This window comes from Oryctolagus cuniculus, chromosome 19, assembly GCF_964237555.1.
Source record: "Oryctolagus cuniculus chromosome 19, mOryCun1.1, whole genome shotgun sequence".
NCBI classification, from domain to species: Eukaryota; Metazoa; Chordata; class Mammalia; order Lagomorpha; family Leporidae; genus Oryctolagus; species Oryctolagus cuniculus.
Window position 1 is genome coordinate 18,726,272 of NC_091450.1, and position 24,482 is coordinate 18,750,753.

Below are 24,482 nucleotides of genomic sequence, written 5' to 3' on the forward strand. Positions count from 1 at the left end.
AAGCCAGTTTCCCACTACTTTCCTCTCTAACAATTTGCATAAGGGAATTGCGTGGAATCTTTAGGGAAATACTTTCCTTTTTTTTTTTTTCATAGACCATAAGAATTTTCTGTAATTTAGGTAGAGATTTGATCTGGCTATCTAAAGTTTTTAGTATTTGCAAATGAAGAACCTTAAAATCAAACCAAGATGGAGTGACTTAAGCTAATGCTACTAAAAACAAGAAGTCACCTTTGCCCCAAATAAAATTAAAATTTAAAAATTATAGCCCTAAACTTTTTCCCCAGAGCTAAAATTAGGTGCAGGTATAAAAATAAGGGACCCTATGCTCAGCTAGCTGAGACACTTGTGCCTGGCTGTGCTAAGACCTAACCCATTTTGTATGCCTCCTAATACTCAGATAACCGTGTGGGAAGCGGGACGCTGCTCTCCCTCCAGGGGAACAAAGGGAGTGAGATGTCGTCCCCCTCAGGGTGAACAAGATGACGCTGACAGGGAAAGGAACTGCTGAAGAAGTAAACAACAAAATGGTGATGAGGTGCATGCCTCCCATGTGATCCCGTAGCTGATTGGATAGAGGATGCATGCCTTTCACATGATCAGCTCACTGATTGGGTAGAGGACGCATGCCTTTCACATGATCAGCTCACTGATTGGGTAGAGGACGCATGCCTTTCACATGATCAGCTCACGGATTGGACAGAAGGCGCATGCCTTTTACATGATCAGCTCACGGATTGGTTGCTGCGGGTATATAAACCGTGTGGCTCTGTGCTGGGGGCGCTCTCTGGACTCCCGAGTTCAGGAGGCCCATCTGCGCAGACGCCAAATAAATCCTCTTGCTTTTGCATCAGCCGGTCTGGATTCTGAGTCTTTGGGGTGTGCCTCTCGATGTGTTAGCATCCTCACTCAGAGGGTCTAACAGCAAATACAAATCTTTTCCACACTCTGTAATTCAGTGCCTGACACATAAGGGTACTCAGTGAATAGTTATCAACTGAAGTGAAGGAATGAGAGCCTGGATAGACGTGATCTGGATGTGCTGAGATGGGTAGTGTGATTTCAGCTAACGTGATCAATTGTTGTTGGAGTGAGACAAGAAAGATTAAAGATCAGAAAAACCCAATAAAGAGGGGTGCAGTAGACTTAATAATGGTCCCAGAAGATGTCTATATTCATCTCTACTTGTCGTGGCAGTAGATATGATTTTTTAAAAGATTTTTACTTATTGGGGCCAGTGCTGTGGCGCAACAGGTTAATGCCCGGGCCTGAAGTGCTGGCATTCCATATTTATTTATTTGAGAGGCAGAGTTACAGACAGAGAGAGGTAGAGACACAGAAAGAGAGGTCTTCTAACTGCTGGTTCACTCCCCAAATGGCCACAATGGCTGGAGCTGAGCCGATTTGAAGTCAGGAGCCAGGAGTTTCTTCCAGGTCTCCCATGCAGGTGCAGGGGCCCAAGTGCTTGGGCCATTGCCTACTGCTTTTCCAGGCCATAGCAGAGAGATGGATTGGAAGAGGAACAGCCGGGTCTCGAACCGGCATCCATTTGGGATGCAGCCGCTGCAGGTGGGGGATTAACCTACTGTGCCACAGCGCCAGCCCCGGCAGTAGGTATGATTAAGGCAAGGATCTTGGGGTGTGAAGATGATCTGGGATTATCCACATGAGCCTAATGTAATCACAGAGAGGCTGGAAGGTGATCGCTGCTGACCTGGAAGATGGAGGACGGCACCAAGGAATGCAGGGGGCATCTAGAAACCCGACAAGGTAAGGAAATCCATTCTATCCTAGGACCTCTAGATGGAGCACACCCATGCACACTCACAACTTTTATTTATTATTTCACACTCACACACACAGAGAACTTTCAGTCTCTGGGTCACTCCCCAGATGCCTGCAAGGCCAAAACCTGGAGCTGTGAACTCAATGCTGGCCTCCCATGTGGGTGGCAGTGGCAGGGACCCAGGTAGGCCATCACCTGCCGCCTCCCAGGGTGTGCATTAGCAGGAATCCTGGAATCAGAAGCAGAGCCAGGACTTGAACCCAGGCACTCTGATATGGGATGCAGGTGTCTCAGCTAAAAGCTTAACCACTAGGCCAGACAAATGTCCTCATCTTAGATTTCTGACCTCCAAAACTTTAAGACAACAATTGTGTGCTGTCTAAGCTACTGGATTTGTGGCAATTTGAATATGAGAGGGAAATGAGTACTAAGCAAGGAAAGGTGTCTTGGTGAGCTAGGCGCTTGCCTACCCGAGCAAAGTCTCACAGAAAGCTTAACTTGGCACCAGTAACAAGAATAAAGAAGCATGAGGGGTAGAAATTGGCAAACAGGGAAGTAAAAAGGGCAAAAGAACATAGAAATTAGCCAATTCCCAAGAATGGAAGAGAATGATTGTCTTAGTTTGCTGGGGCTGCTCTAACAAAGCACCAGACTAAGTAGCTTAAACTATGGAAATTTGTTTTCTCACCAGAGCTAGAGGCTAAAGGTCAAAGATTAAGGTGTGCACTGGGCTGGTTTCATTCTGAGGTCTCTCTCCTGGGCCTGCAGATAGCTTCCTCCTTCCTGTGCCTTCACATGGCCTGTCCTCTGTGCAAAGATCCCTTCTCTCTCTCTCTCTCTCTCTCTCTCTCTCTCTCTCTCTCCCAACTTTAAGAGAGAGAGAAAAGAGAGAATCTCTCTGCCAGTTTACTCCCCAAATGCTGAAAGCCAGGACCTCAATCCAGACCAGCTATAAGGGTGGCAGGAACCCAATTATTTGAGCCATCATTGCTGCCTCCCAGGGTCTGCATTAGCAGGAAGCTGGAGGGAGGAGACAGAGTTGGGAATTGAACCCAGGCACTCTGATATAAGACACAAGCATCTTAACCTCTAGGATAAATGCCTGAACCCTGATGTCTCTTCAAACGTCCAAATTTCCTGGTTTTTTTTGTTTGTTTGTTTGTTTGTTTGTTTTTGACAGGCAGAGTGGACAGTGAGAGAGAGAGACAGAGAAAAAGGTCTTCCTTTTGCCATTGGTTCACCCTCCAATGGCTGCCCATGGCAGGAGCCAGGTGCTTCTCCTGGTCTCCCATGGGGTGCAGGGCCCAAGCACTTGGGCCATCCTCCACTGCACTCCTTGGCCACAGCAGAGAGCTAGCCTGGAAGAGGGGCAACCAGGACAGAATCCAGCGCCCCGACTGGGACTAGAACCCGGTGTGCCGGCGCCGCTAGGTGGAGAATTAGCCTATTGAGCCGCGTTGCCGGCCCAAATTTCCTGTTCTTATACCAATACAAGACAGACAGGATTGGAGTCCAACCTAAAGGCATCATTTAAAAAAATTATTTAAGGTATACAAGTTTCATGTATTTCAGATATACGGATTTAGGGACATAGTGATAGTTGCCATCCTACCCTCATTTTTATGTCATTACTCCTTTAAAGGCTCTATCTCCAAATACAGTCACATTCTGAGTTTTAGGGGGTTAGGGTTCGATGCAGGAATTTTGAAGAGACACAATTCAGCCTACAACAACAGAACTGATAAATTTAGGGACAGTCTACAAAATCACAGATAAAAGTTACATAGCCTGCCTATTGGAGACCAAGGTGACGTGACCAGTTCAAAGCCGTGTAGGGAGACCCAGGACTGGATGGGTCAATGGCAATAATTTCAGCGAGGCCTGAAATTAGGTAGTAGCATTACATCAGGCGATAGGAGTACACGTGTGCTATCTCCTTGTTTTGGTCAATGCACTATGGTTATGTAAGATGTCAATATTTGGGGATGCTTGGATGAAGAGTATATGGGAACACTTTGTACTATTTTTTGCAACTTTTTTCCCACGTCTGGAATTCTTTCAAGATTAAAATTTTAACATTTTTAAAATTAGGTAAAATCGAGCAAGTGAATTGAGAGGAGCGAGAGAGGGAGGGAAAGAATGGGATTAGATTGTGGAGGAAGAAATAAAGGCAGAAAACAGAAAAACGGGTCCCATGAGGTCAGGGATTGTATCTGGGTTCCCCATGACCTCTGCTTCTGGGACAGTGCCCTGGAGGTCAGCATAGGCTTTGGGAAGCTCGGGTCACAGAGATGACACGTGAGGGCCGGAAGGCACATCAGGCCTCACCTCACATCCAGGAGGGACCTCCAGTGTTAACTTCTGCCGTTTTCTACAAACCAAGTTACACAATCACTGTATTGTGCGATGAAAGCAGGACTTACCTGCATGCAAACGTTTAAAAACGCTGCCATTCAGGTAACTGTGCATTGGTATCCCCTTGCTTTTTTCCTTTCATTTATTTTTTTTTTTTGGAGATATAATTCACATGCCATGAAATTCATTTTATATTCAATGATATCATTCACAAAGTCGTGAAACCAGCACCACTCTCAAGTTATAAAATGTTTGCATCATTCCAAAAAAAAAAAAAAAAAACAAACCCTGCTCAGTCATTTTGTGTTTCTGCATCGCCCAGCCCCCTATCACTAATCTGCCTTCTGTCTCTATAGATTTGCCTATTCTGGGCAATTTCGTGTGAAGGGATCCGTGCATCTTATGGACCAGGCGTATTTCAAACGCTGAGCTTGGACGCCGGATTGGACGCGCGGGTCGGGTGTGCTCAGGGCGCTCAACCGCTCTGCAGCGTCTGGACTCGGCAGGTGCAGGCGGCTGCGGGGCCGCGGCGGGTAGGGGCGGCGGCGGGCGTGGCCCAGACCGCGGGCTGGGCGGTCGTTCCGGACGCCCACGGCGCGGGCATGGCGGGCTGGTGGCGGGCGCTGGCGCGCGCGGCCCAACGCCACCCGTGGCCCACCAACGTGCTGCTCTACGCCGGCCTCTACTCTTCCGGCGACGCGCTGCAGCAGCAGCTACGGGGCGGCCCTGCCGACTGGCGCCAGACGCGGCGCGTGGCCACCCTGGCCGTAACCTTCCACGCCAACTTCAACTACGTGTGGCTGCGCCTGCTGGAACGCGCGCTGCCGGGCCGCGCGCCGCGCACCGTCTTGGCTAAGGTGCTGTGCGACCAGACGTTCGGCGGACCCGTGGCCCTCTCGGCTTTCTACATCGGTGAGAGGCAGAGGACCCGGGACTAGGGACCTGGAAGCAGGGGCAGGAGCCGGGCCAGGGGCCAGGGTTAAGGACTAGGGTAGGAGCCGGGAGCTTTGGGGGGCCGGGAGCCAGGGCTAGAGGGCAGGGCATAATGGCTGGGCTGTCTGAACACCGGGATCTGGAGGCCGAAAGTCCAGCTGGTGAGGGATAAAGGAGGCTGGGATGGAAACTCCGGTGCTAGGATGTGGCTGGGAGGGCCATTTCCCCGTGGCGAGGCCCGCAGGCACCTGGAGGGGACGCCTCCTCCATGCTTCAGCATCTGCAATCCCGGGGGTCCGTCCTGCTGCCAGGAACAGCACCCCCCCACACACACACACAATGGGGGATGGGGAACCTGGCGTTGGCCCTGGATCCTCAGTCCCGCCCAGGGTCCTAGTCCTCCTTGTGGTAACAAGATTTTCCCGGGAGTCCCCGACAGAGACTGTGATGGCTGGAGAGCCCGACCTGGGGAACCTTCCCGGTGGCAGAATACCAAACACAGTGAAGGGCTCCGTGCTCACAGCTCACAACCATCCTGGCTGTTTCTATGGCCTTGAGGTGTGTGTGTGGCGGGGGGGGGGGGGGGGGGGTAAGTGGGGAAGGGTGCTCACACCCTTGGCATATCTCCATGGGTCCTGGACCACAAAATTCCCCCCAAAATGGGAGAGAATCTCTTAGTGGCTGTTGGTGTCTTCTAAACCAGGGTTGAGGTCAGGCAAACCACCACTGTGGAGAAACTGACCCACGGGGTTTGGTTTGGGGTCGGATTCAGGGAAGACTGGGTTGCTTGCTGCAGCCTCAGTCAACCACACACATGGTTGGTGGAATCAATGGGCTCCGTGAAACCGGCATGCTGCGAGCAGGGGCCTCCTGCTTTGTCAAGTCTGGGCCTGATCTGCAAACAGGCTCCTCTGCCTGTCAATGCAGCTGTGACCTTGGGGATCCGCTTCCTACTCAATCCTCAGCCAACCAGGAAGGCAGGTGCTCGCTCTTATCACTCCTGGGTTACAGACGAGAACACTGAGTCTCAAAGGAGTTTGGGTAACTCAAAGAAAACAGGATGCAAGCCCTCCTCCTCATCTGGATGCCCTAATGGTGACACTGTTGTCAGTCTGTCTGAAACCAGAGATGCTGGAGGCCCAAGATTCAGGCCTGAGGCACCTGGTACAGACTCCTGCCCAGAGCGCTGCTTTCTTTAGCTTTTCACATTTCTGGTCTGGTTCCCCTCTCCTCAAGTTACAATAAGATGGGAGGGGTGGACTGCATGTTTGTTTAAGGCATTCTTTAGAAACTTCATGGGAGGGGATTAGATGATCCTTTGTGCCAGGGCCAGGTTAGGTCTGGCTAGGCAATCGGACACCTGGGTTGGACCCCTCTGGTATTAACCTCTTTTCCTCCTTTCAACTCTAGCTGCTTCAGTGAACTGTTAGGTGGGTCAAATGCAATGAAGCACATAAGGTGCTCAGCATTTAATCAATGCTGGGTAAGTGAAACACGGTATTACTAATATTTTGCTGGATTTTTTTAAAATAAATCTTTCTTTGAAGAATCTCTCTTGGGGTGGATATATAGCTGAGAGGTTAAGATGCCTGCATCTGGCTGGCACCACGGCTCACTAGGCTAATCCTCGGCCTGCGGCACGGCACCCCGGGTTCTAGTCCCGGTCGGGGCGCTGGATTCTGTCCCAGTTGCTCCCCTTCCAGGCCAGCTCTCTGCTGTGGCCAGGGAGTGCAGTGGAGGATGGCCCAAGTCCTTGGGCCCTGCACCCCGTGGGAGACCAGGAGAAGCACCTGGCTCCTGGCTTCAGTTCAGCACGGTGCGCCGGCCGCAGCGGCCATTGGGGGGTGAACCAACGGCAAAGGAAGACCTTTCTCTCTGTCTCTCTCTCTCTCACTGTCCACTCTGCCTGTCAAAAAAAAAAAAAAAAAAAAAAAAAAAAAAAAAAAAAAAAAAAGCCTGCATCCCATATCAGAGGGCCTACATTGGAAACCTGGCTCTGGTTCCTAACTCCAGTTTCCTGTTAATGCAGACCCTGGGAGCCAGCAGTGAGAGCTCAAGTAATTGGATTCCTGCCTCCCATGTGGGAGACCTGGACGGAGTTGCTGGTTCTTGGCTGCTGGCTTTGGCCCTAATCCATCCCAGCCCTGGCCAATGCGGGTATTTGCAGAGTGAACCAGCAGATGGGAAAACTCAGTTTATCTCCTTTGTCTTTCAAATAAATAATTAAAAAAAATTTTTTTTACAGAAACTCTTATAATTAACTGTCGCTCCCCCTCTTCATGGAGGAACGACACTAAACCCTGCCTAGGCTTCATATCCGAGTCACGGCACCATCATGTCGCTCCCCCTCTTCGTGGAGGAATGACACAGGACCCTGCGCTGTTCTTTCGTCTGCTCGGCCCTCCCCGGGTTTGCTGCTGGTTCTTCCCGGGTTGGCTACTATCCCTTCCACCTCCGTGGAAGGGCAGTTCCCCCTGGCCACATTCCCCACTTCCGCAGGGGAGCGGCACACCGCCGGCCGGCTTTCTCGGGGGCTGCACGGGTGTTCCTTCAGCTAGATGTTCCCCTTAGATGTTCCCCATAGATGTTCCTGGTGCATGCCGTCTCTCTCCTCCTTTATAGTCCTCCTCCGCCAATCCTAACTCGGCTGCCCACACGCCGAGTACGCTGCTCTCCAATCAGGAGCAAGTCCTACAGTTTATTGGTTGAACTGGAGGCAGCTGTGCGGAAGCTGTTTACTTCTCTCCCAGCGCCATATTGTGGGAGAGCAGATGCATAGAATAAGTCTTAATTCCAGTAACTCAGTCCAGTCCGGATTGCTCCCCACAATTAACAAATCTCTTATTTCTCCTTCCTCCAAACTGTAGTTGGGGGAGAATCTTTAAAGCACTCATTTTTTTTTAAAAGATTTATTTATTTGAGACATAGAGTTACAGACAGCAAGAGGGAAGGACAGAGAGAAAGGTCTTCCATCCACTGTTTTACTCCCCAAATAGCTGCAACGGCTGAAGCTGGGCAGATCTGAAGCCAGGAGACAGGAGCTTCTTCCGAGCTAGTGCAGAGGCCTAAGCACTTGGGCCATCTTCCACTGCTGTTGTGGCCATCTGGGAAGTGAACTAGCAGATACAAGGTCCCTCTCTCTCTCTTCTTCTCTCTCTGTAACTCTTTCAAATAAATAAAAATAAATCTTTAAAAATAATCATCAAAGCATAACTTTTTAAAAAATTATTTGTTTATTTTCATTTTATTTTTGAAAGGCAGAGAGCCAGGGCCAGAGCAAGAGCGAGAGAGGGGCTGGCGCTGTGGCACAGCGGGTTAACGCCCTGGCCTGAAGCACTGACTTCCCATATGGATGCCGGTTTGAGACCCAGCTGTTCCACTTCCAATCCTGCTCTCTGCTATGGCCTGGGAAAGCGCTAGAAGATGGCCCAAGTCTTTGGGCCCCTGCACCTGCGTGGGAGACCCGGAAGAAGCTCCTGGCTCCTGTCTTCGGATTGGTGCAGCTCCAGTCGTTGTGGCCAGGTGGGGAGTGAACCAGTGGATGGAAGATCTCTCCCTCTCTCTAACTTTCCTCTCTCTGTGTAACTCTTTCAAATTAAAAAAAAAAAAAAAAAAAGAGCAAGATATTCCATCTACTGGTTTACTCCCCAAATGCCTGCAACAGGCAGGTCTGGGTCAGGCTGAAATCAGGAGCCTGGAATTCTATCTGGGTCTCCCACATGGGGGCAGGAACCTAAGGAGCTGTCACCTGCTGCCTCCCAGGGCATCCATTAGCAGGAAGCTGGAATCAGAAGTGGAGACAGGACTGGAACCCGGGCACTCTGATATAGAATGTGGGCATGGAGACTTAGCTAACCACTGCCCCAAATGCCTACCCCATTATAACATTTATACCCTGCTGGTCTCACTTTGTATTTATCATCCCTTTAAAATTTGTCTAGTTTTGAAATGGAGATTATCTTTTCTTTTCACTGTTGAGTTAGAAGGAATATATTCAATGAGTGATAGTAGTTATTTTGCATATTGAAATAGGTAACTTGACTATATGCTGTTATATAGTTAGTAATCTTTCAGAATCTTTCAAAATTCTTTTGATATTTTTGTGTATAAATAGGTATGAGCATTCTCCAAGGAGATGATGACATATTTTTGGACCTGAAACAGAAATTCTGGAATACATATAAGGTAAGACAGGCTTTTGAAAATATAATATTTTAATATTTTAACATTAAATACTTTTAATAAAACCATTCTTGGGGCTGGCACTGTGGCATAGCGGGTAAAGCTGCCACCTGCAGTGCCAGTATCCCATATGGGCACCGGTTCAAGTCTTGGCTGTGCTACTTCTGATCCAGCTCTCTGCTGTGGCCTGGGAAAGCAGTAGAAGATGGCCCAAGTCCTTGGGCCCCTGCAATCGTGTGGGAGATCCAGAGGAAGCCTCTGGCTCCTGGTTTCAGTTCAGCTCAGCTCCAGCTGTTGTGGCCCACTGGGGAGTGAACCAGCAGATGGAAGACCTCTCTCTCTCTCTCTCTCTCTCTCTGTGTGTGTGTGTGTGTGTGTGTGTGTAGGTCTTTCAAATAAATAAATAAATCTTACAAAAAAATTCTTACATTCAGGATCCAGTTTGGTTGACAGAGGGGTCCAATATCTTTATTTTTTAAAGATTTATTTATTTGGGGGCCAGCGCCGTGGCTCACTTGGTTAATCCTCTGCCTGTGGTGCCAGCATCCCATATGGCCACCGGGTTCTAGTCCCGGTTGCTTCTCTTCCAGTCCAGCTCTCTGCTGTGGCCCAGGAGGGCAGTGGAGGATGGCCCAAGTCCTTGGGCCCCTGTACCCGCATGGGAGACCAGGAAGAAGCACCTGGCTCCTGGCTTCGGATCGGCACAGCGCCGGCCGTAACGGCCATTCTGGGGGTGAACCAATGGAAGGAAGACATTTCTCTCTCTCTCTCTGTCACTGTCTATAACTCTACCTATCAAACAAACAAACAAATAAATAAATAAAGATTTGGGGCCGGTGCCGTGGCTCACTTTGCTAATCCTCTGCCTGTGGCGCCGGAATCCCATATGGGCCCCAGGTTCTAGTCCCAGTTGCTCCTCTTGCAGTCCAGCTCTCTGCTATGGCCCGGGAAGGCAGTGGAGGATGGCCCAAGTGCTTGGGCGCCTGCACCCGCGTGGGAGACCAGGAAGAAGCACCTGGCTCCTGGCTTCGGATCGGCACAGCTCCGGCCGTAGCGGCCATTTGTGGGGTGAACCAACAGAAGGAAGACCTTTCTCTCTGTCTCTCCCTTCACTGTCTATAACTCTACCTGTCAAATAAATAAATAAAAAATCTTTAAAAATAAAATAAAATAAGATTTATTTATTTGAAAGGCAGAGTGAGAGAGAGAGAGAGAGACAAAGAGAGATAGAGGGAGAGAGAGATAGATATCTTCCATCTACTAATTCACTTCTCAGATGGTTGCAACAGCCTGGGCTGATTCAGGAACTCTACCCTGTTTTTCCACATGGGTGGCAGGGACCCAAGCACTTGGGCCATCTTCCGCTACCTTCCCAGGTTCATTAGTAGAGAGCTGGATTGGAAATAGGACAGCCAGGATTTGATTTGGCACTCTGACATGGGATGCCAGCAGCACAAGCAATGGCCCAACCTGCCATGGCACAATGCTGTCCAAAATCTTGACAAAGGGATTTTGAATTTGTTATTTATTTAAAAGTCAGAGTTACACAGAGAGAAGAGAAGCAGACAGAGAGAGAGAGAGAGAGAGAGAGGTCTTCCGTCTGCTGGTTCACTCCCCAATTGGCCACAATGGCCGGAGCTGCGCCAATCCGAAGCCAGGAGCCAGGTGCTTCTCCTGGTCTCCCATGGGGTGCGGGGCCCAAGCACTTGGGCCATCCTCCACTGCCTTCCCAGGCCACAGCAGAGAGCTGGACTGGAAGAGGAACAACCGGGACAGAATCCGGTGCCCTGACCGGGACTAGAACCTGGGGTGCTGGCGCCACAGGCAGAGGATTAGCCTAGTGAGCCGTGCCGCCGGCCTTGTTTTATTTTATTTAAAAGGCAGTGAGGCAGAGACAGAGAAATATCCTCCACCTACTGGTCTACTTCAAAAAATGCCTGTCACAGCCAGGCTGGGTTAGGCTTGAGCTGAGAGCCAGAACACAATCTGGGGCCTCCCTCCTGGGTGGCAGGGACCCAAGGACTTGTGCCTCACAGGGTGTTCAGAGCAGGAGGGAGCTGGAATAGGAAGCAGAGCTAGGACTGAAACCCAAGCACTCTGGTATGGAATGTGCGTATCCCAAGTGGTGCATACACTGCTGTGCCAAATGCCTGCCCCTTAAAGTTTTTAACACCTGTTTGGAAGTAATTTCCAAGCAGGGAGCTGGACCAGAAGTGGAGCAGCCGGGACTCGAACCGGCATCCATATGGGATACTGACATTGCAGGCAGCAGCTTTACCCACTATGCCATAGCATCGGCCCTCTGATTTTCTAAATCATTTCAGAATCAGTTATACACAATTGTTGCTTACCCCTAAATTCTTAAGTATCTGTTTTTAAGATGAGGCATCTCTTATATAACCACAGTTACATAGTATCAACCTCAGCGAATTTATCAACACTTTCATATGCCACCCACGGCCCGCCTTCTCCAGTGACCGGGTAACGGCCTTCATGCCGCTTCTTTTCCTTCCGGTACAAGCTCCAGTCTAGGACCAGGGGCACATTTACTTCTCCTGTCTCTTTGGTCCTCATTAATCTGGAACATTTCTTCAGCCCTTTTGGTCACCTTTTATGACACTGATACTTCTGAAGAACACAGTCCCGCCCTCCCCTTTTTAAGCCTCCTGTTTGGGAAGTTTTGCCTGATGTTTGCTCCTGATTGGATTCCTGACTGGGAATCCAGTGTCGTCCTTACGGCATCAGGAGGGGGCACACCATGCCCAGAGGAGACGGTGGTCAAGGTGTGTGATGTTTCACTCCCTGGGTACAGTTTCCTTTTCTTCCTTGAAGTGAACACCCAATCAGCAAGAAGGTGCTTCTAACACCATGCCTGTGAACAGCCAGTCTTTGTCATAATGTGCCCTGACCTACTCCTTAGGCGCCAGTGCTGCATTTCCCTGCAACATTTTTTCCATATTTTTAAGTTCATTTATCTTATTTATTTGAAAGGCAGAGTGACAGAGAGAGAGAGAAGGGAGAGAGAGAGAGCTCTTTCATCTGCTGGTTCACTCTCCAAATGCCTGCAAAAGCCAGGGCTGGGTCAGGCCAAAGCCAGGAGCCCCACGTGGGTGGCAAGGACCTACCACCCCCCAGGATGCACATTAACAGGAAGCTGGTTTGCAAGTGGAGCTGGAATTTGATCCCAGGCATTCTGATATGGGATGTGGGCATCCCACACAGAGGCACAACCCTCTGCGCCCCAACACCTCCTGACTGCTATGTTGGTCTGCCAAATGATGCGCTTAAACTCCTGCCCTAGGTCCATGTTTACCAGGTGGCACTCGGCATTCAATGTGGGCAAGGGCCCGCTCTTCACTCCACTCGTTCACTTATCAGTACGGATCCAGAGACTCCCACTTTTTCATTGGTTCATAATTTTGTTTACTGAGATTATTTTTGCGCTCAGGTGTGACAGATTTTGGCCAATGAGAATTTCTTCAATCTGGCTCCTATGTCCTTGTGACATCTTTATTTTATTTTTTCTTTTTTAAAAAACCTTTTTTGGGGCCAGCACTGTAGTGTAGTGGGTAAAGCTGCCGCCTACAGTGTCAGCATACCACATGGGCGCCAGTTTGAGTCCCGGCTGCTCTACTTCCAATATAGCTCCCTGCTATGACCTGGGGAAGCAGTGGAAGATGGCCCAAGTGCTTGGGCCCCTGTACCCACATGGGAGACCTGGAAGAAGCTCCTGGCTCCTGGCTTTGGATCAGTGCAACTCCAGCCGTTGCGACCATCTGGAGGACCTCTCTCTCTCTCTCTCTCTTTCTCTCTGCCTCTCCTCTCTCTCTCAATCTCTGCCTCTCTGTAACTCTGCCTTTCAAATAAATACATAATTTTTTTTTAAAAACACCTCTTTCCTATTTTATGGCATAACAAGATGTTCCAGGCTCATCTGGTACCTTATACCTGTACCTGCCCTGCCTGGGCCTGGGAATCACTCACTTCTCTGAGGGGTCCTGATTCTGGTTTAACAGACCAAGATGTAAGTGCCAGATGATGTTTTTTCTGATGAGAAAAATCAATGGTAAAGCCAAGTCTGTAAAGGTTTGGTCTTTTGATTATTTTTGCTAAAGTATTACCTTTTTTTTTTTGACAGGCAGAGTGGACAGTGAGAGAGAGAGAGACAGAGAGAAAGGTCTTCCTTTGCCGTTGGTTCACCCTTCAATGGCTGCCACGGCCAGCGTGCTGCAGCCGGCAGATCATGCTGATCCAAAGCCAGGAGCCAGGTGCTTCTCCTGGTCTCCCATGGGGTGCAGGGCCCAAGCACTTGGGCCATCCTCCACTGCACTCCCTGGCCACAGCAGAGAGCTGGCCTGGAAGAGGGGCAACCGGGACAGAATCCGGCGCCCCAGCCGGGACTAGAACCCGGTGTGCCAGCGCCGCAAGGCAGAGGATTAGCCTAGTGAGCTGCGGCATCAGCCCTAAAGTATTACTTTTTATTTTTATTTATTTTCACTTTATTTGAACGAGAGAGAGAGACTGAGAGAGAGAATCTCCCACAGAATACTCACAGGTCTGGGGCCAGGCTGAAGCCAGGAGCGCTGAACTCCACCCACGTCACCCACAGAGTGGTAGGGCCATCACTGCTGCCTCCCGGGATGCCCAAGAGCACAAAGCTCGATCGGAAGCAGAGGAACCGGGACTTCAACCAGGCATTCTGAGCAGATGCGGGTGTCCCTAGTGATGACTTAACCGTGCCTGCCTTGGTGTCACATTCTTAAATGAATATATATTTTAAGTATAAAGGTATAGTATATGTACTATATACATTTGTATTTATATAAAATACATAAATATAACTTTCATTGCAACTATTTTAGAAACGCTCCAAAATACAAATCAGTAAAAAGAAGCTAAGTCATGATATTACTTTTAAGGACTATTTTGAAAACCTTAGGCTTTTTATTTTTCTTTTGAGATTACAGTTTGCATACCAAGACCTCTATCTTTCTTAAAAAAAAGTCTAAAATGGCACCTTTTTTCCCCTTTTTGTCAGAATGTATAGAATGAAACCTCTTAGAATAAATCTGTTGGGGGGCAGGGGTTGTGTCACCTGCATTCCACATCAGAGTGCTGGTTCAAGGCCTGGATCCTGCTTCTTACTAATGCACTTGAGAAGGCAGTGGGTCATGGCCCGAGTAGTTGGGTGCCTGCCACCCATGGGAGACCCGGATGGAATTCCTGGTTTCAGCCTGGACCAGCCCCAGTTGTTGCAGATGTTTGGAGACTTGAACCAGCAGATGGAAGATCTCTTTGTCTGTCACTCTGTCTTTCAAATAAATAAATCGGCCGGCGCCGCAGCTCAGTAGGCTAATCCTCCACCTAGCGGCGCTGGCACACCGAGTTCTAGTCCCGGTCGGGGCGCTGGATTCTGTCCCGGTTGCCCCTCTTCCAGGCCAGCTCTCTGCTGTGGCCCGGGAGTGCAGTGGAGGATGGCCCAAGTGCTTGGGTTCTGCACCCCATGGGAGACCAGGATAAGTACCTGGCTCCTGCCATCGGATCAGCATGGTGCGGCGGCCGCGGCGGCCATTGGAGGGTGACCCAACGGCAAAGGAAGACCTTTCTGTCTCTCTCTCTCACTGTCTACTCTGCCTGTCAAAAAAAAAAAAAAAAAAAAAAAAAAAAAAAAAAAAACTGTTCCCAAATAAATAAATCTTAAATAAACATATGTAAAATATTTTGTTATACACAAAAGTGTCAGCTAAATTTGCCTGATAGCATAATACAATTTGAACACTTTATTAGCAGATAATTCCATAATGGATCATTTGGTGGCATATAGTTTTTTTTTTTTTTTTTTAAGATTTATTTACTCTTTTGAAAATCAGAGTTACAGAGAGAGAGGAAGAGACAAGGAGTGGTATCTTCCATCTGCTGGTTCACTCCCTAGATGACCACAATGGCCGTGGTTAGGCCAGGTCGAATTTAGGAGCCAAAGAGTTCTTCCAGGTTCTCCCACGTGGGTGCAGGGGCCCAAGAACCTGAGCCATCTTCTTTTTCTCAGGTGCATTAGCGGGGAGCTGCATTGGAAGTGGAGCAGGTAGGACTCAAGCCAGCGCCCACATGGGATGCTGGTATCTGGGCAGCATTACCTGCTATTCCACAATGCTGGCCTCGGTGGCATATAGTTTTAATAAATCTTTGATGATCCTGTATTATATGTCTATTCCTGCATCATTTGCTTATGCTGACCGGGAAACTGCAATACATAAATGTGTGGTGCTATTTCTACAGTTTTCTTCCAGAATTGGTCCTGGTTCTGGTAGTCTTCTCATTCCGAACTTAAGAATATAACTACTAAAAATGTCTTGAAGGGGCGGGCATTGTGGCACAGCAGATTAAGCTTCCACTTGGGATGCCCGGATCCCATATCTAAGTGACAGTTTACATCCTGGCTCTTCTGTTTCTGGTCCAGCTTCTTGCTAATGCATCTTGGGAGGCAGAAGATGGCTGCCTGCCATCCATGTGGGAGCATCAGATTGAATTTTGAGCTTCTGGGCTTGGCCTGGGCTCCTGGCTGTTGAAGGTATTTGGGGAATGAACCAGCAGATGGAAACGGTCTGTCTCTCTCACTCTGCCTTTCAAATGAAATAAATAAAAACATGTTTTCAAATCTCTAATACCTAACAGCTTTTCCCACAACTTTCTATTCTCTCACTTCTAAAAGCAGTCTTAATTTAATCAGCTTAGTCTGAAATATAATCGTACCTAAGCATGCTGTCCACCTGGTATTTCTTAATCTTATAGAATGAGCTGTGTGATTAAAAGGCACCTAACACAGTTTTTCTGTGTTGCAGACTGGTCTGATGTACTGGCCCCTGGTCCAGGTGAGTTGCACACTACTCAGAACACTAAGCCCTGCTTTGGCTTCTGTGGAGCCCTCACCCCTTCTCTCTCTGTTCCAGCTGACCAACTTTGGCCTCGTTCCTGTTCACTGGAGAACAGCTTACACTGGACTCTGTGGCTTCCTCTGGGCCACCTTCCTTTGCTTCTCTCAGCAGAGTGGTGACGGCACACTGCGGTCGGCTTTCACTCTCCTTCGCAGAAAGGAAGCCGGGGCAGTTGAGAGGCCCCCGGAGAAGTGAGGGGTCAACAGCTCCCTTAAAGTGACCACATTTTGTTTTTCTAAAATGCACTGGGTGGCCTGTGGAGAACATACTTGACTTCCCAGTCGTGTGCTGCATTTTGAAGAATTACTATTCCACAGGCTCACTTGCTTTTTAATTACCAATGATTATTTACGTTTATTCAAACCCTTCCCTCTTCCAGTCTGAAAGTCTTACTTCCTGAATATTTTCACTTCTCTAATATTTTGATTAATAGTAACAGTGGCAGATGTCCATTTTAGAATAATTAATATTTATACTCATATTGTGATTCCAGTTGATTTCAGGAACTCCACTTTTGATTGTTTACTTCTGTATTTTAAAACCTCAGGCTATCTTCTTAACACTTTTGGGTCAGATTACCTTTTGTACCAAAAATAATCCTTAAAATACATTTCTACTTACAAACAACTCAGTCAATGAGAAGACTGAATAATTTGATCCTTCCCATACCATATACTAATTTATTGTTATGCTGATACTAAAATACTATAAGTACATTTTTATCATCAAAACAGTGTTTTGTAAGTGTGTTCTGTATAGAATGTATTTTATCAGTGTCTCCTACTTTTATAATTTCTAAGCTAAGTACATTTCAATTGATAATTTTTGGTTTTGAGCCTTTTCAGTTGACTACAGCATTCTATTTTCAAGATATATAAAATAATTCAGCTTCTTAATGAAATACACTGAATGAAAAGTTCTAAAACACAAGTTTTCTTCCTCTGGAAGGAAGAACTCTCACCCATATGATACCACGGAAGGTAGTCACCTCGCATTTCACACCGATAGTTATCTTTAAAATTCAGCACTTTAATATAAATCTTTAAGCCGGCGCCGTGGCTCAATAGGCTAATCCTCCACCTTGCGGCGCCGGCACACCGGGTTCTAGTCCCGGTTGGGGCGCCGGATTCTGTCCCGGTTGCCCCTCTTCCAGGCCAGCTCTCTGCTATGGCCAGGGAGTGCAGTGGAGGATGGCCCAGGTGCTTGGGTCCTGCACCCCATGGGAGACCAGGAAAAGCACCTGGCTCCTGGCTCCTGCCATCAGATCAGCGCGGTGCGCCGGCTGCAGCGGCGGCCATTGGAGGGTGAACCAACGGCAAAAGGAAGACCTTTCTCTCTCTGTCTCTCTCTCTCACTGTCCACTCTGCCTGTCAAAAAAAAAAAATAAATAAAAATAAATTTAATATAAATCTTTATACTTTAAAGTAGACATGAAAAACTTAATTCAGTCTTTCAGATTTATTCAATTTGTCTAACCTCAGGTTTAAAAATTATGTATCTCAAGGAGTTTCAGCAAATTAAGAATTATACCATTCTGTTGTTTCCAATGGTGTATTTTCACATGTTTTACAATGTTGAGCACTTAACTGTTAATTTATCTCAAGAATGTATACTTGAGGCTAATTTAAGAATGTATATTAAAATTTCTATGCATATATGATTTTAATGTTTATAAAAATCATAAGTATATAATTTATCTGAATTGAATAGGTATTAATATATTTTATATTAGGACAATATAGAAATAAGGAAATTTCTAGGTGGTCTAAATTGTAAAACAATTTGTTTTTGCATTATTTTAAAAGCAGTTAATAGAACAGAAAAGCTATTTCATGATAGATGAGGCAAATACTTCAAAAGCTTATCCAGGGTGATTACAGGCAAGGTTTTAGATGAGCTTCAACATTACTTTTATGATGCAAGCCTTGGAAAAACAGACCTTGCTTATACTGTCAAAAGGAAAAAAAGGAAAGCTTAATGTTTACAAAAATTACAGTATGATGGTCTTCACTAATACTGTACTGTGCTAATTCTGAATTTTTGCAAATAATACACTTAATTTTCATGCAATGGTAATTTTGTGTTTTGGTGTAAAAAATGGAACTTATTCTAAATACAAGCATATTTAACCACTTCATGGAAAAATGGAATTAAAAGTCTAAGTTTATTTGGGTGCAAAAATAATTTTGAAATCTATGCATGAGTTTTTTATAATACACACTGACCACATATTATTAAATTTTTTTCATCAAAATAAACTCACACTTTTTTAAAAAAGATTTATTTATTTATTTGAAAGTCAGAGTTACACAAAGAAAGAAGGAGAGGCAGAGAGAGAGAGAGAGAGAGGTCTTTCATCCTCTGGTTCACTCCCCAATTGGCCGCAATGGCTGCAGCTACCCTGATCTGAAGCCAGGAGCCAGGATCTTTTTCTGGGTCTCCCACATGGGTGCAGGGACCTAAGGACTTGGGCCATCTTCTACTGTTTTCCCAGGCCATAGCAGAGAGCTGGATCAGAAGTGGAGCAGCCGGGCCAGCGCCGTGGCTCACTAGGCTAATCCTCCACCTGTGGTGCTGGCACCCCGGGTTCTAGTCCCGGTTGGGGCGCTGGATTCTGTCCCAGTTGCTCTCTTCTAGTCCAGGTCTCTGCTGTGGCCCGGGAAGGCAGTGGAGGATGGCCCAAGTGCTTGGGCCCTGTACCCACATGGGAGACCAGGAGGCCATTTTGGGGGTGAACCAATGGAAGGAAGATCTTTCTCTCTGTCTCTCTCTCTCACTAACTCTGCCTGTAAAAAAAAAAAGAAGTGGAGCAGCCAGGACCCAAACTGGCATCCATATGGGAAGCCAGCACTGCAGGCGGCAGCTTTACCCAGTACGCCACAGTGCTGGCCCCTAAATTCACACTTTTAATCCCAGATTCCACAGACTTTGAAGTACCCTCAAAATACAGAGTATGGCTGTTATAAAATTCTGCCATCAGCCGGCGCCGTGGCTTAATAGGCTAATCCTCCACCTTGCGGCGCCGGCACACCGGGTTCTAGTCCCGGTTGGGGCGCCGGATTCTGTCCCGGTTGCCCCTCTTCCAGGCCAGCTCTCTGCTATGGCCAGGGAGTGCAGTGGAGGATGGCCCAGGTGCTTGGGCCCTGCACCCCATGGGAGACCAGGAAAAGCACCTGGCTCCTGGCTCCTGCCAGGATCAGCGCGGTGCGCCGGCTGCAGCGGCGGCCATTGGAGGGTGAACCAGCGGCAAAGGAAGACCTTTCTCTCTCTGTCTCTCTCTCTCACTGTCCACTCTGCCTGTCAAAAAAAAAAAAAAAAAAAAAAAAAAAAAAAAAAATTCTGCCATCTTCAGTGATACATGCCCTAGACCTTCCAGGATTTACAACTGGGCAGGCAGCGCCACTCTTTCTTCCAGTTCTCACCATTCTCTAAGATTTCTTCACACTTCGATGTTGCCCCACCACGCTCTGGCCCCAGCTTGTTTAGGTAAAGGATAAACCTATAATTTATTTCCCTTAGCAGAGTCGAGAGAGACTGGATTCTCAAAGTAACTTTACTTAATACAAGCACAAAAAGTGATACTGAAAACATTGTAAAAAACAAACAACAATAATAACAATGACAAAGCAGCTTACAGGATACTGGTTGCTGATCCTTTGTGGTTAGTTTGAAGTCATGGATCACTGACCCTGTTCTAGGTCCAGGCATTTGGGGTGTTGGTCCTGCCGCTCTCAGGGCACCTCCTCCACATTCTTTCTTTTGTGACTTTGTCATGGTGTGACAGTGCCATGGGACATCCACCACCAGGAAGCAGACTGCCTGGCCCTGGTACCAGCACAATCAAGAGAAAGCCAGGGTCTCATCTTTTTGGACTGCTCTTCTCTATGTCCAGTCTCCAAGGTACATCTTGTCCTGGATAACTGGAAAGTGATTTTTCAAGTCATGGGCAATCTTCCCTTCTATACAAAGGATGCAACTACCCTTATAATCCGTCAGGGTAACCACAGCCATTAAGGTAACCATAATCCTCATGTAAAGAAGTCACAAATGTTATTAAATGGCCAGTGTGTGCACCAAATGAGGATAAACACCGCAGTGATAACATTGTTAGGGAGTTCACTGACTAACTGAAATGATAGTTAAAACAAAAACAAAACCGGGGGCCAGCATTGTGGTATAGTGTTAAGCTGCCACCTAGGACGCTGGCATTTCATATGAATAGTGGTTCAAGTTCTGGCCACTCCTCTTCTGATCCAGCTTCCTGCTAATGTGCCTGGGAAAGCAGCAGATGATGGCCCAAGTGCTTGCGCTCCTGCACCTGTGTGGGAGACCTGTATGAAGCTCCTGGCTTTGGCCTGGCCTAACCCTGCCCTTGTGGCCATTTGGGGAGTGAACCAGCAGATGGAAGATCTGTCTCTGTCTCTGTCTCTCTGTCTATCTCTCTCTGTAACTCTACCTTTCAAATAAATTAAAAAAAAAAATCTTAAAACAGCAACAAAAAAAAACCCCTGATCATCAGATTAGGGACATCTACTCCAACCCACCATGCTTGAATGACACTGGTGACAGGTGGCCAACAGAAAGCTTGACTACTGCTCTCTAATATGCTCAGCTTTAGCAGGTTAGTGACATAAGCAGTAGGTACTTTGAAACCATGGTGCCCTGGTAATCTGGAGGAGATTCTTGAGCCATATCTTGAAGGATGGAAAGCACAAGACTGTAAGGATCTGAGAACAGGAGCAGTGGTGGTGGAATGAGATGAAATCTGGAAGGAGAAATACAGGATGTGTACGTGCTGATGGAGACAGGAAGTTTCCACTGACCATTCCGCAGCACGTGCCTCTGCTCCTCTTACTTGTCATTACAAATCATGGAACTTCATTTGTAGGAAAATTGATAAACGTTATTCCCTTTTATCTGTATCCTGGCTGGTTTTGTGACACAGAATTAGGCAACTGGACAGTTTGCATGTCTTTAAAATTTTCAAATAACCAAGAGTGACATGTGAAAAAAACCTTTTCTGTAAGACTTCCATATTTTCCTTAAAATCCACTCAGTAAGGTGATTCAGTGGACAAATTGATTCTTTGCCCACTATACAGTCAGTGAAATCTAGCAGTTAGGGATTCATACAAATAAACGGTGCTTCAGATAAATTTAATTATTTGTGTCAATACTGCTTGAGCAAGAATGAGAAAACTGTTTAGTGAATGAAAGGAATCACAGATAATGAAAGATATAGTTCAAAGAGGAAAGCGTTCTCATATTCGAGTACTTCATTAGCAACTATAATTTCATGCTTTGAGGAAAAATGTGTTCTGTTTCTTTCACATTACAACTTATAGGTAAAACAACTTTGGTATTTGAGGTTGTATCTAAATATGTCAGCAATGTTAACTACAATGAACCAAATTAAAAGCACTTCGTCTGTTTAATAGAGCTAGAGTATGCAGATTCACAATTTCTAACCTATCCGTCATTGCCATGTACTTTATTTGATTACTGGTTTTCTTCCAAGGACCATCATCCTTTAGGATCCATTTGAAGCTATCAAAAAATATTTTCTTGCTACACATGCAATCTACTTTTAGTTCAGTGGAATTTTATGTGAATTTCTATAGAGTATTTGCAAAAACAAATTGTATCTAGGTCATGCTTAACATTATATTCTGGAGGCAGCTTTCATTTGAAATTAGGTTCATCTTCTGAGAGTATTAAAAAGTTAATGGATTTTTGTGCCTGAAGATTTTGACCTCACAATGGCTACATTTAATCTAGTTTTACCCATAAGGCTTACAGTCCAAAGGAACTAAATCAGTGAAAATGCAATTAAAACTACCGAAAATCCTTTCTTTAAGACTGTTAACATCTTATAAGTAAAAAGAGAAATCTGGGGTTTAAAGATAAAGTATGTGGGTGGGCTGTGTGACACAGCAGGCTAAGCCGCTGTCCCGTCCCTTATCAGCGAGCGTGGCTCAAGTCCCAGCTGCTCTGCTTCCTGTCCAGCTTCCTGCTAAAGCATCCTAGGAGGTAGCAAATGATGACTCAAGTACTTGGGCTCCTGCCACCCATGTGGGAGATGCGGGTGGAGTTCTGGACTAGACTGTTGGACAGTCACTCTCTTTATATTGTTCTGCCTTTCAAATACATTAAAAAGAATAAACCCCCTTTTTTTTTTTTAAAAAGAAAAAAGCACTATTTTGTACATGGGAGTATTTAAAAAAGTTTCTGGAAAAACAAAATTATAAGACAAGTTTAAGGGCTGGCATTAAGCTATCACCTGCAACACCAGCATCCTGTATCCTTTTTTTTTTTTTTTAAGGTAAGTTTATTTTGATGCAAAATAATTTGAGATCAGGGCCAGCGCAGTGGCTCAATAGGCTAATCCTCTGCCTGTGGTGCCGGCACATCGGGTTCTAGTCCCGGTCGGGGCGCCGGATTCTGTCCCTGTTGCCCCTCTTCCAGGCCAGCTCTCTGCTATGGCCCGGGAGTGCAGTGGAGGATGGCCCAAGTGCTTGGGCCCTGCACCCCATGGGAGACCAGGAGAAGCACCTGGCCCCTGGCTTCGGATCAGCGCGGTGCGCTGGCCGCAGCGGCCATTGGAGAGTGAACCAATGGCAAGAGGAAGACCTTTCTCTCTGTCTCTCTCTCTCACTGTCCACTCTGCCTGTCAAAAAATAATAATAATAATAATTTAAGATCAACAAGTTGTTTTCATATTATGCATTTTCCATGGTGTTTTTTTTTTAAATTTATTTATTTATTTGAAAATCAGAGTTACACAGAGAGAGGAGAGGCAGAGAGAGAGATCTCTTCCATCTGTTGGTTCACTCCCCAATTGGCTGCAATGGCCGGAGCTGCGTTGATCAGAAGCCATTAGCCAGGAGCTTCTTCCGGATCTCCCACGCGGGTGCAGGGGCCCAAGGATTTGGGCCATCTTGTACTGCTTTCCCAGGCCACAGTAGAGAGCTGGATCCCAAGTGGAACAGCCGGGACCAGAACCAGCGCCCATATGGGATGCTGGCACTTCAGGCCAGGGCATTAACCTACTGCGCCACAGCACTGGCCTCCACGGCCCCCATAGTGTTGTGCTTTTTAAAGATTTTTATTTATTTATTTGAAAGGCAGAGTGACAAAGAGAGACACATGGAGAGAGAGAGATCTGCCATCCACTGATTCACTCCCCAAATGGCAGCCAGGTCTGAGCCAGATGGAAGCTAGGAGCCAGGAACTCCATCTTGGTCTCAAACATGGGGACAGGGACCCTTGCACTTGGCCCATCTTCTGCTGTCTTCCCCAGGTGCATTAGCAGGGAGCTGGATCTCAAGCCAAATAGCTGAGACTCCAACCAGGCCCCCTGTGTGAAGGAATTCTGTGCTTTTCTGATTCTCTTCCCCTTTCTAAGTCTGTCTTTACTTACCTGAGTCTTTATTCATCCATCTCTCTCCTGTTACTTTGTCAGTGCCCCCCAAGCCCAACCAAGCTCGGCTGTAAGAGTCTGCTTTTTACTACTAAAATGAGACGCCTGATGCAGGTTACTTTACGAGGGAGAGTTCTGTGCTGGAGGCACAAGCTCTAGGCACTGCATCTGGCGATGGAGTTTCTGCTGGCAGAGTTCCAAGGCAACGCAGGGCATCATGTGGCAGGAAAAAGGGAGTGTGTGTGCACACGCGTGTGTTTGGTCTTTCTCCCTCTTCTTACAAAGCCACCATAATCCAATAATGGGGACTTTGCCCTAATGATTTTATCTAAACCTAATCATTTTCCAAATGCCCTCACCTCTAGCCACCACAGCTGAATTAAATTTCTACCTTAATTTCTCCTGATGGGGGGATTAAATTTCCACACATGAACTTTTGGGGGACACATCAAAGTAGCCAAACCACAGCACCCCTTTTTTCCGCCCCTCCTCTCCTGCCTGTACTCGCACCAACCAAATGCTCCAGGAAGACAGTGACTAGAATGAAGTAAGGGCTCACTACATGTGTACTGTACTTAAGTGACAGCCATTCGTTAGCAAGGATGGTGGTAGAATCCCCGCTCTGGTCTCTGCAAGAAAAACAAGCAAGAAGGATGAATTCTCAGAATTTTTTTTTTCTGGTGAGAGGCAGACAGAGATAATAGACAAGAGAGCGCCTGTCCTTTGGTTCACTCCCAAATGCCTGCAAGGGTCAAGGCTAGGTTGGATTGGGCTGGGCTGAAGCCAAGAGCTGAGAACCCATTCTCCTATGTGGATGGTAAGAACCCAAGCACCTGAGCCGCCCCTGCTGCCTCCCAGGGTGTGCCTGAACAGGA

At 47.1% G+C, this 24,482-nt stretch overlaps 1 protein-coding gene across 2 annotated transcripts; it reads left to right on the forward strand.

Annotated features, from left to right (window-relative positions):
- The first annotated feature begins 302 nt into the window (after positions 1 to 302).
- MPV17L (MPV17 mitochondrial inner membrane protein like) lies at positions 303 to 18,258 on the forward strand. Of its 2 annotated transcripts, XM_017342497.3 has the most exons (5): positions 323 to 1,770; positions 4,498 to 5,053; positions 9,189 to 9,259; positions 16,096 to 16,125; positions 16,204 to 18,258. In XM_017342497.3, the coding sequence occupies exons 2-5, from the start codon at positions 4,744 to 4,746 to the stop codon at positions 16,381 to 16,383; spliced, it is 591 nt and encodes a 196-aa protein (XP_017197986.1). In that variant the 5' UTR covers positions 323 to 1,770; positions 4,498 to 4,743; the 3' UTR covers positions 16,384 to 18,258. The 2 variants fall into 2 exon arrangements, with proteins under 2 accessions (XP_069920775.1, XP_017197986.1); XM_070064674.1 differs by lacking the exon at positions 16,096 to 16,125 and having other exon boundaries at positions 303 to 1,770.
- The last annotated feature ends 6,224 nt before the right edge of the window (positions 18,259 to 24,482 follow it).

Coding starts and splice junctions, on each gene's coding strand:
- MPV17L (XM_017342497.3), top strand. CDS start 4,744: ATGGCGGGCTGGTGGCGGGCGCTGGCGCGCGCGGCCCAACGCCACCCG. Junction 9,260..16,095: donor AATTCTGGAATACATATAAG/GTAAGACAGGCT, acceptor TCTGTGTTGCAG/ACTGGTCTGATGTACTGGCC. Junction 16,126..16,203: donor TGTACTGGCCCCTGGTCCAG/GTGAGTTGCACA, acceptor TCTCTGTTCCAG/CTGACCAACTTTGGCCTCGT.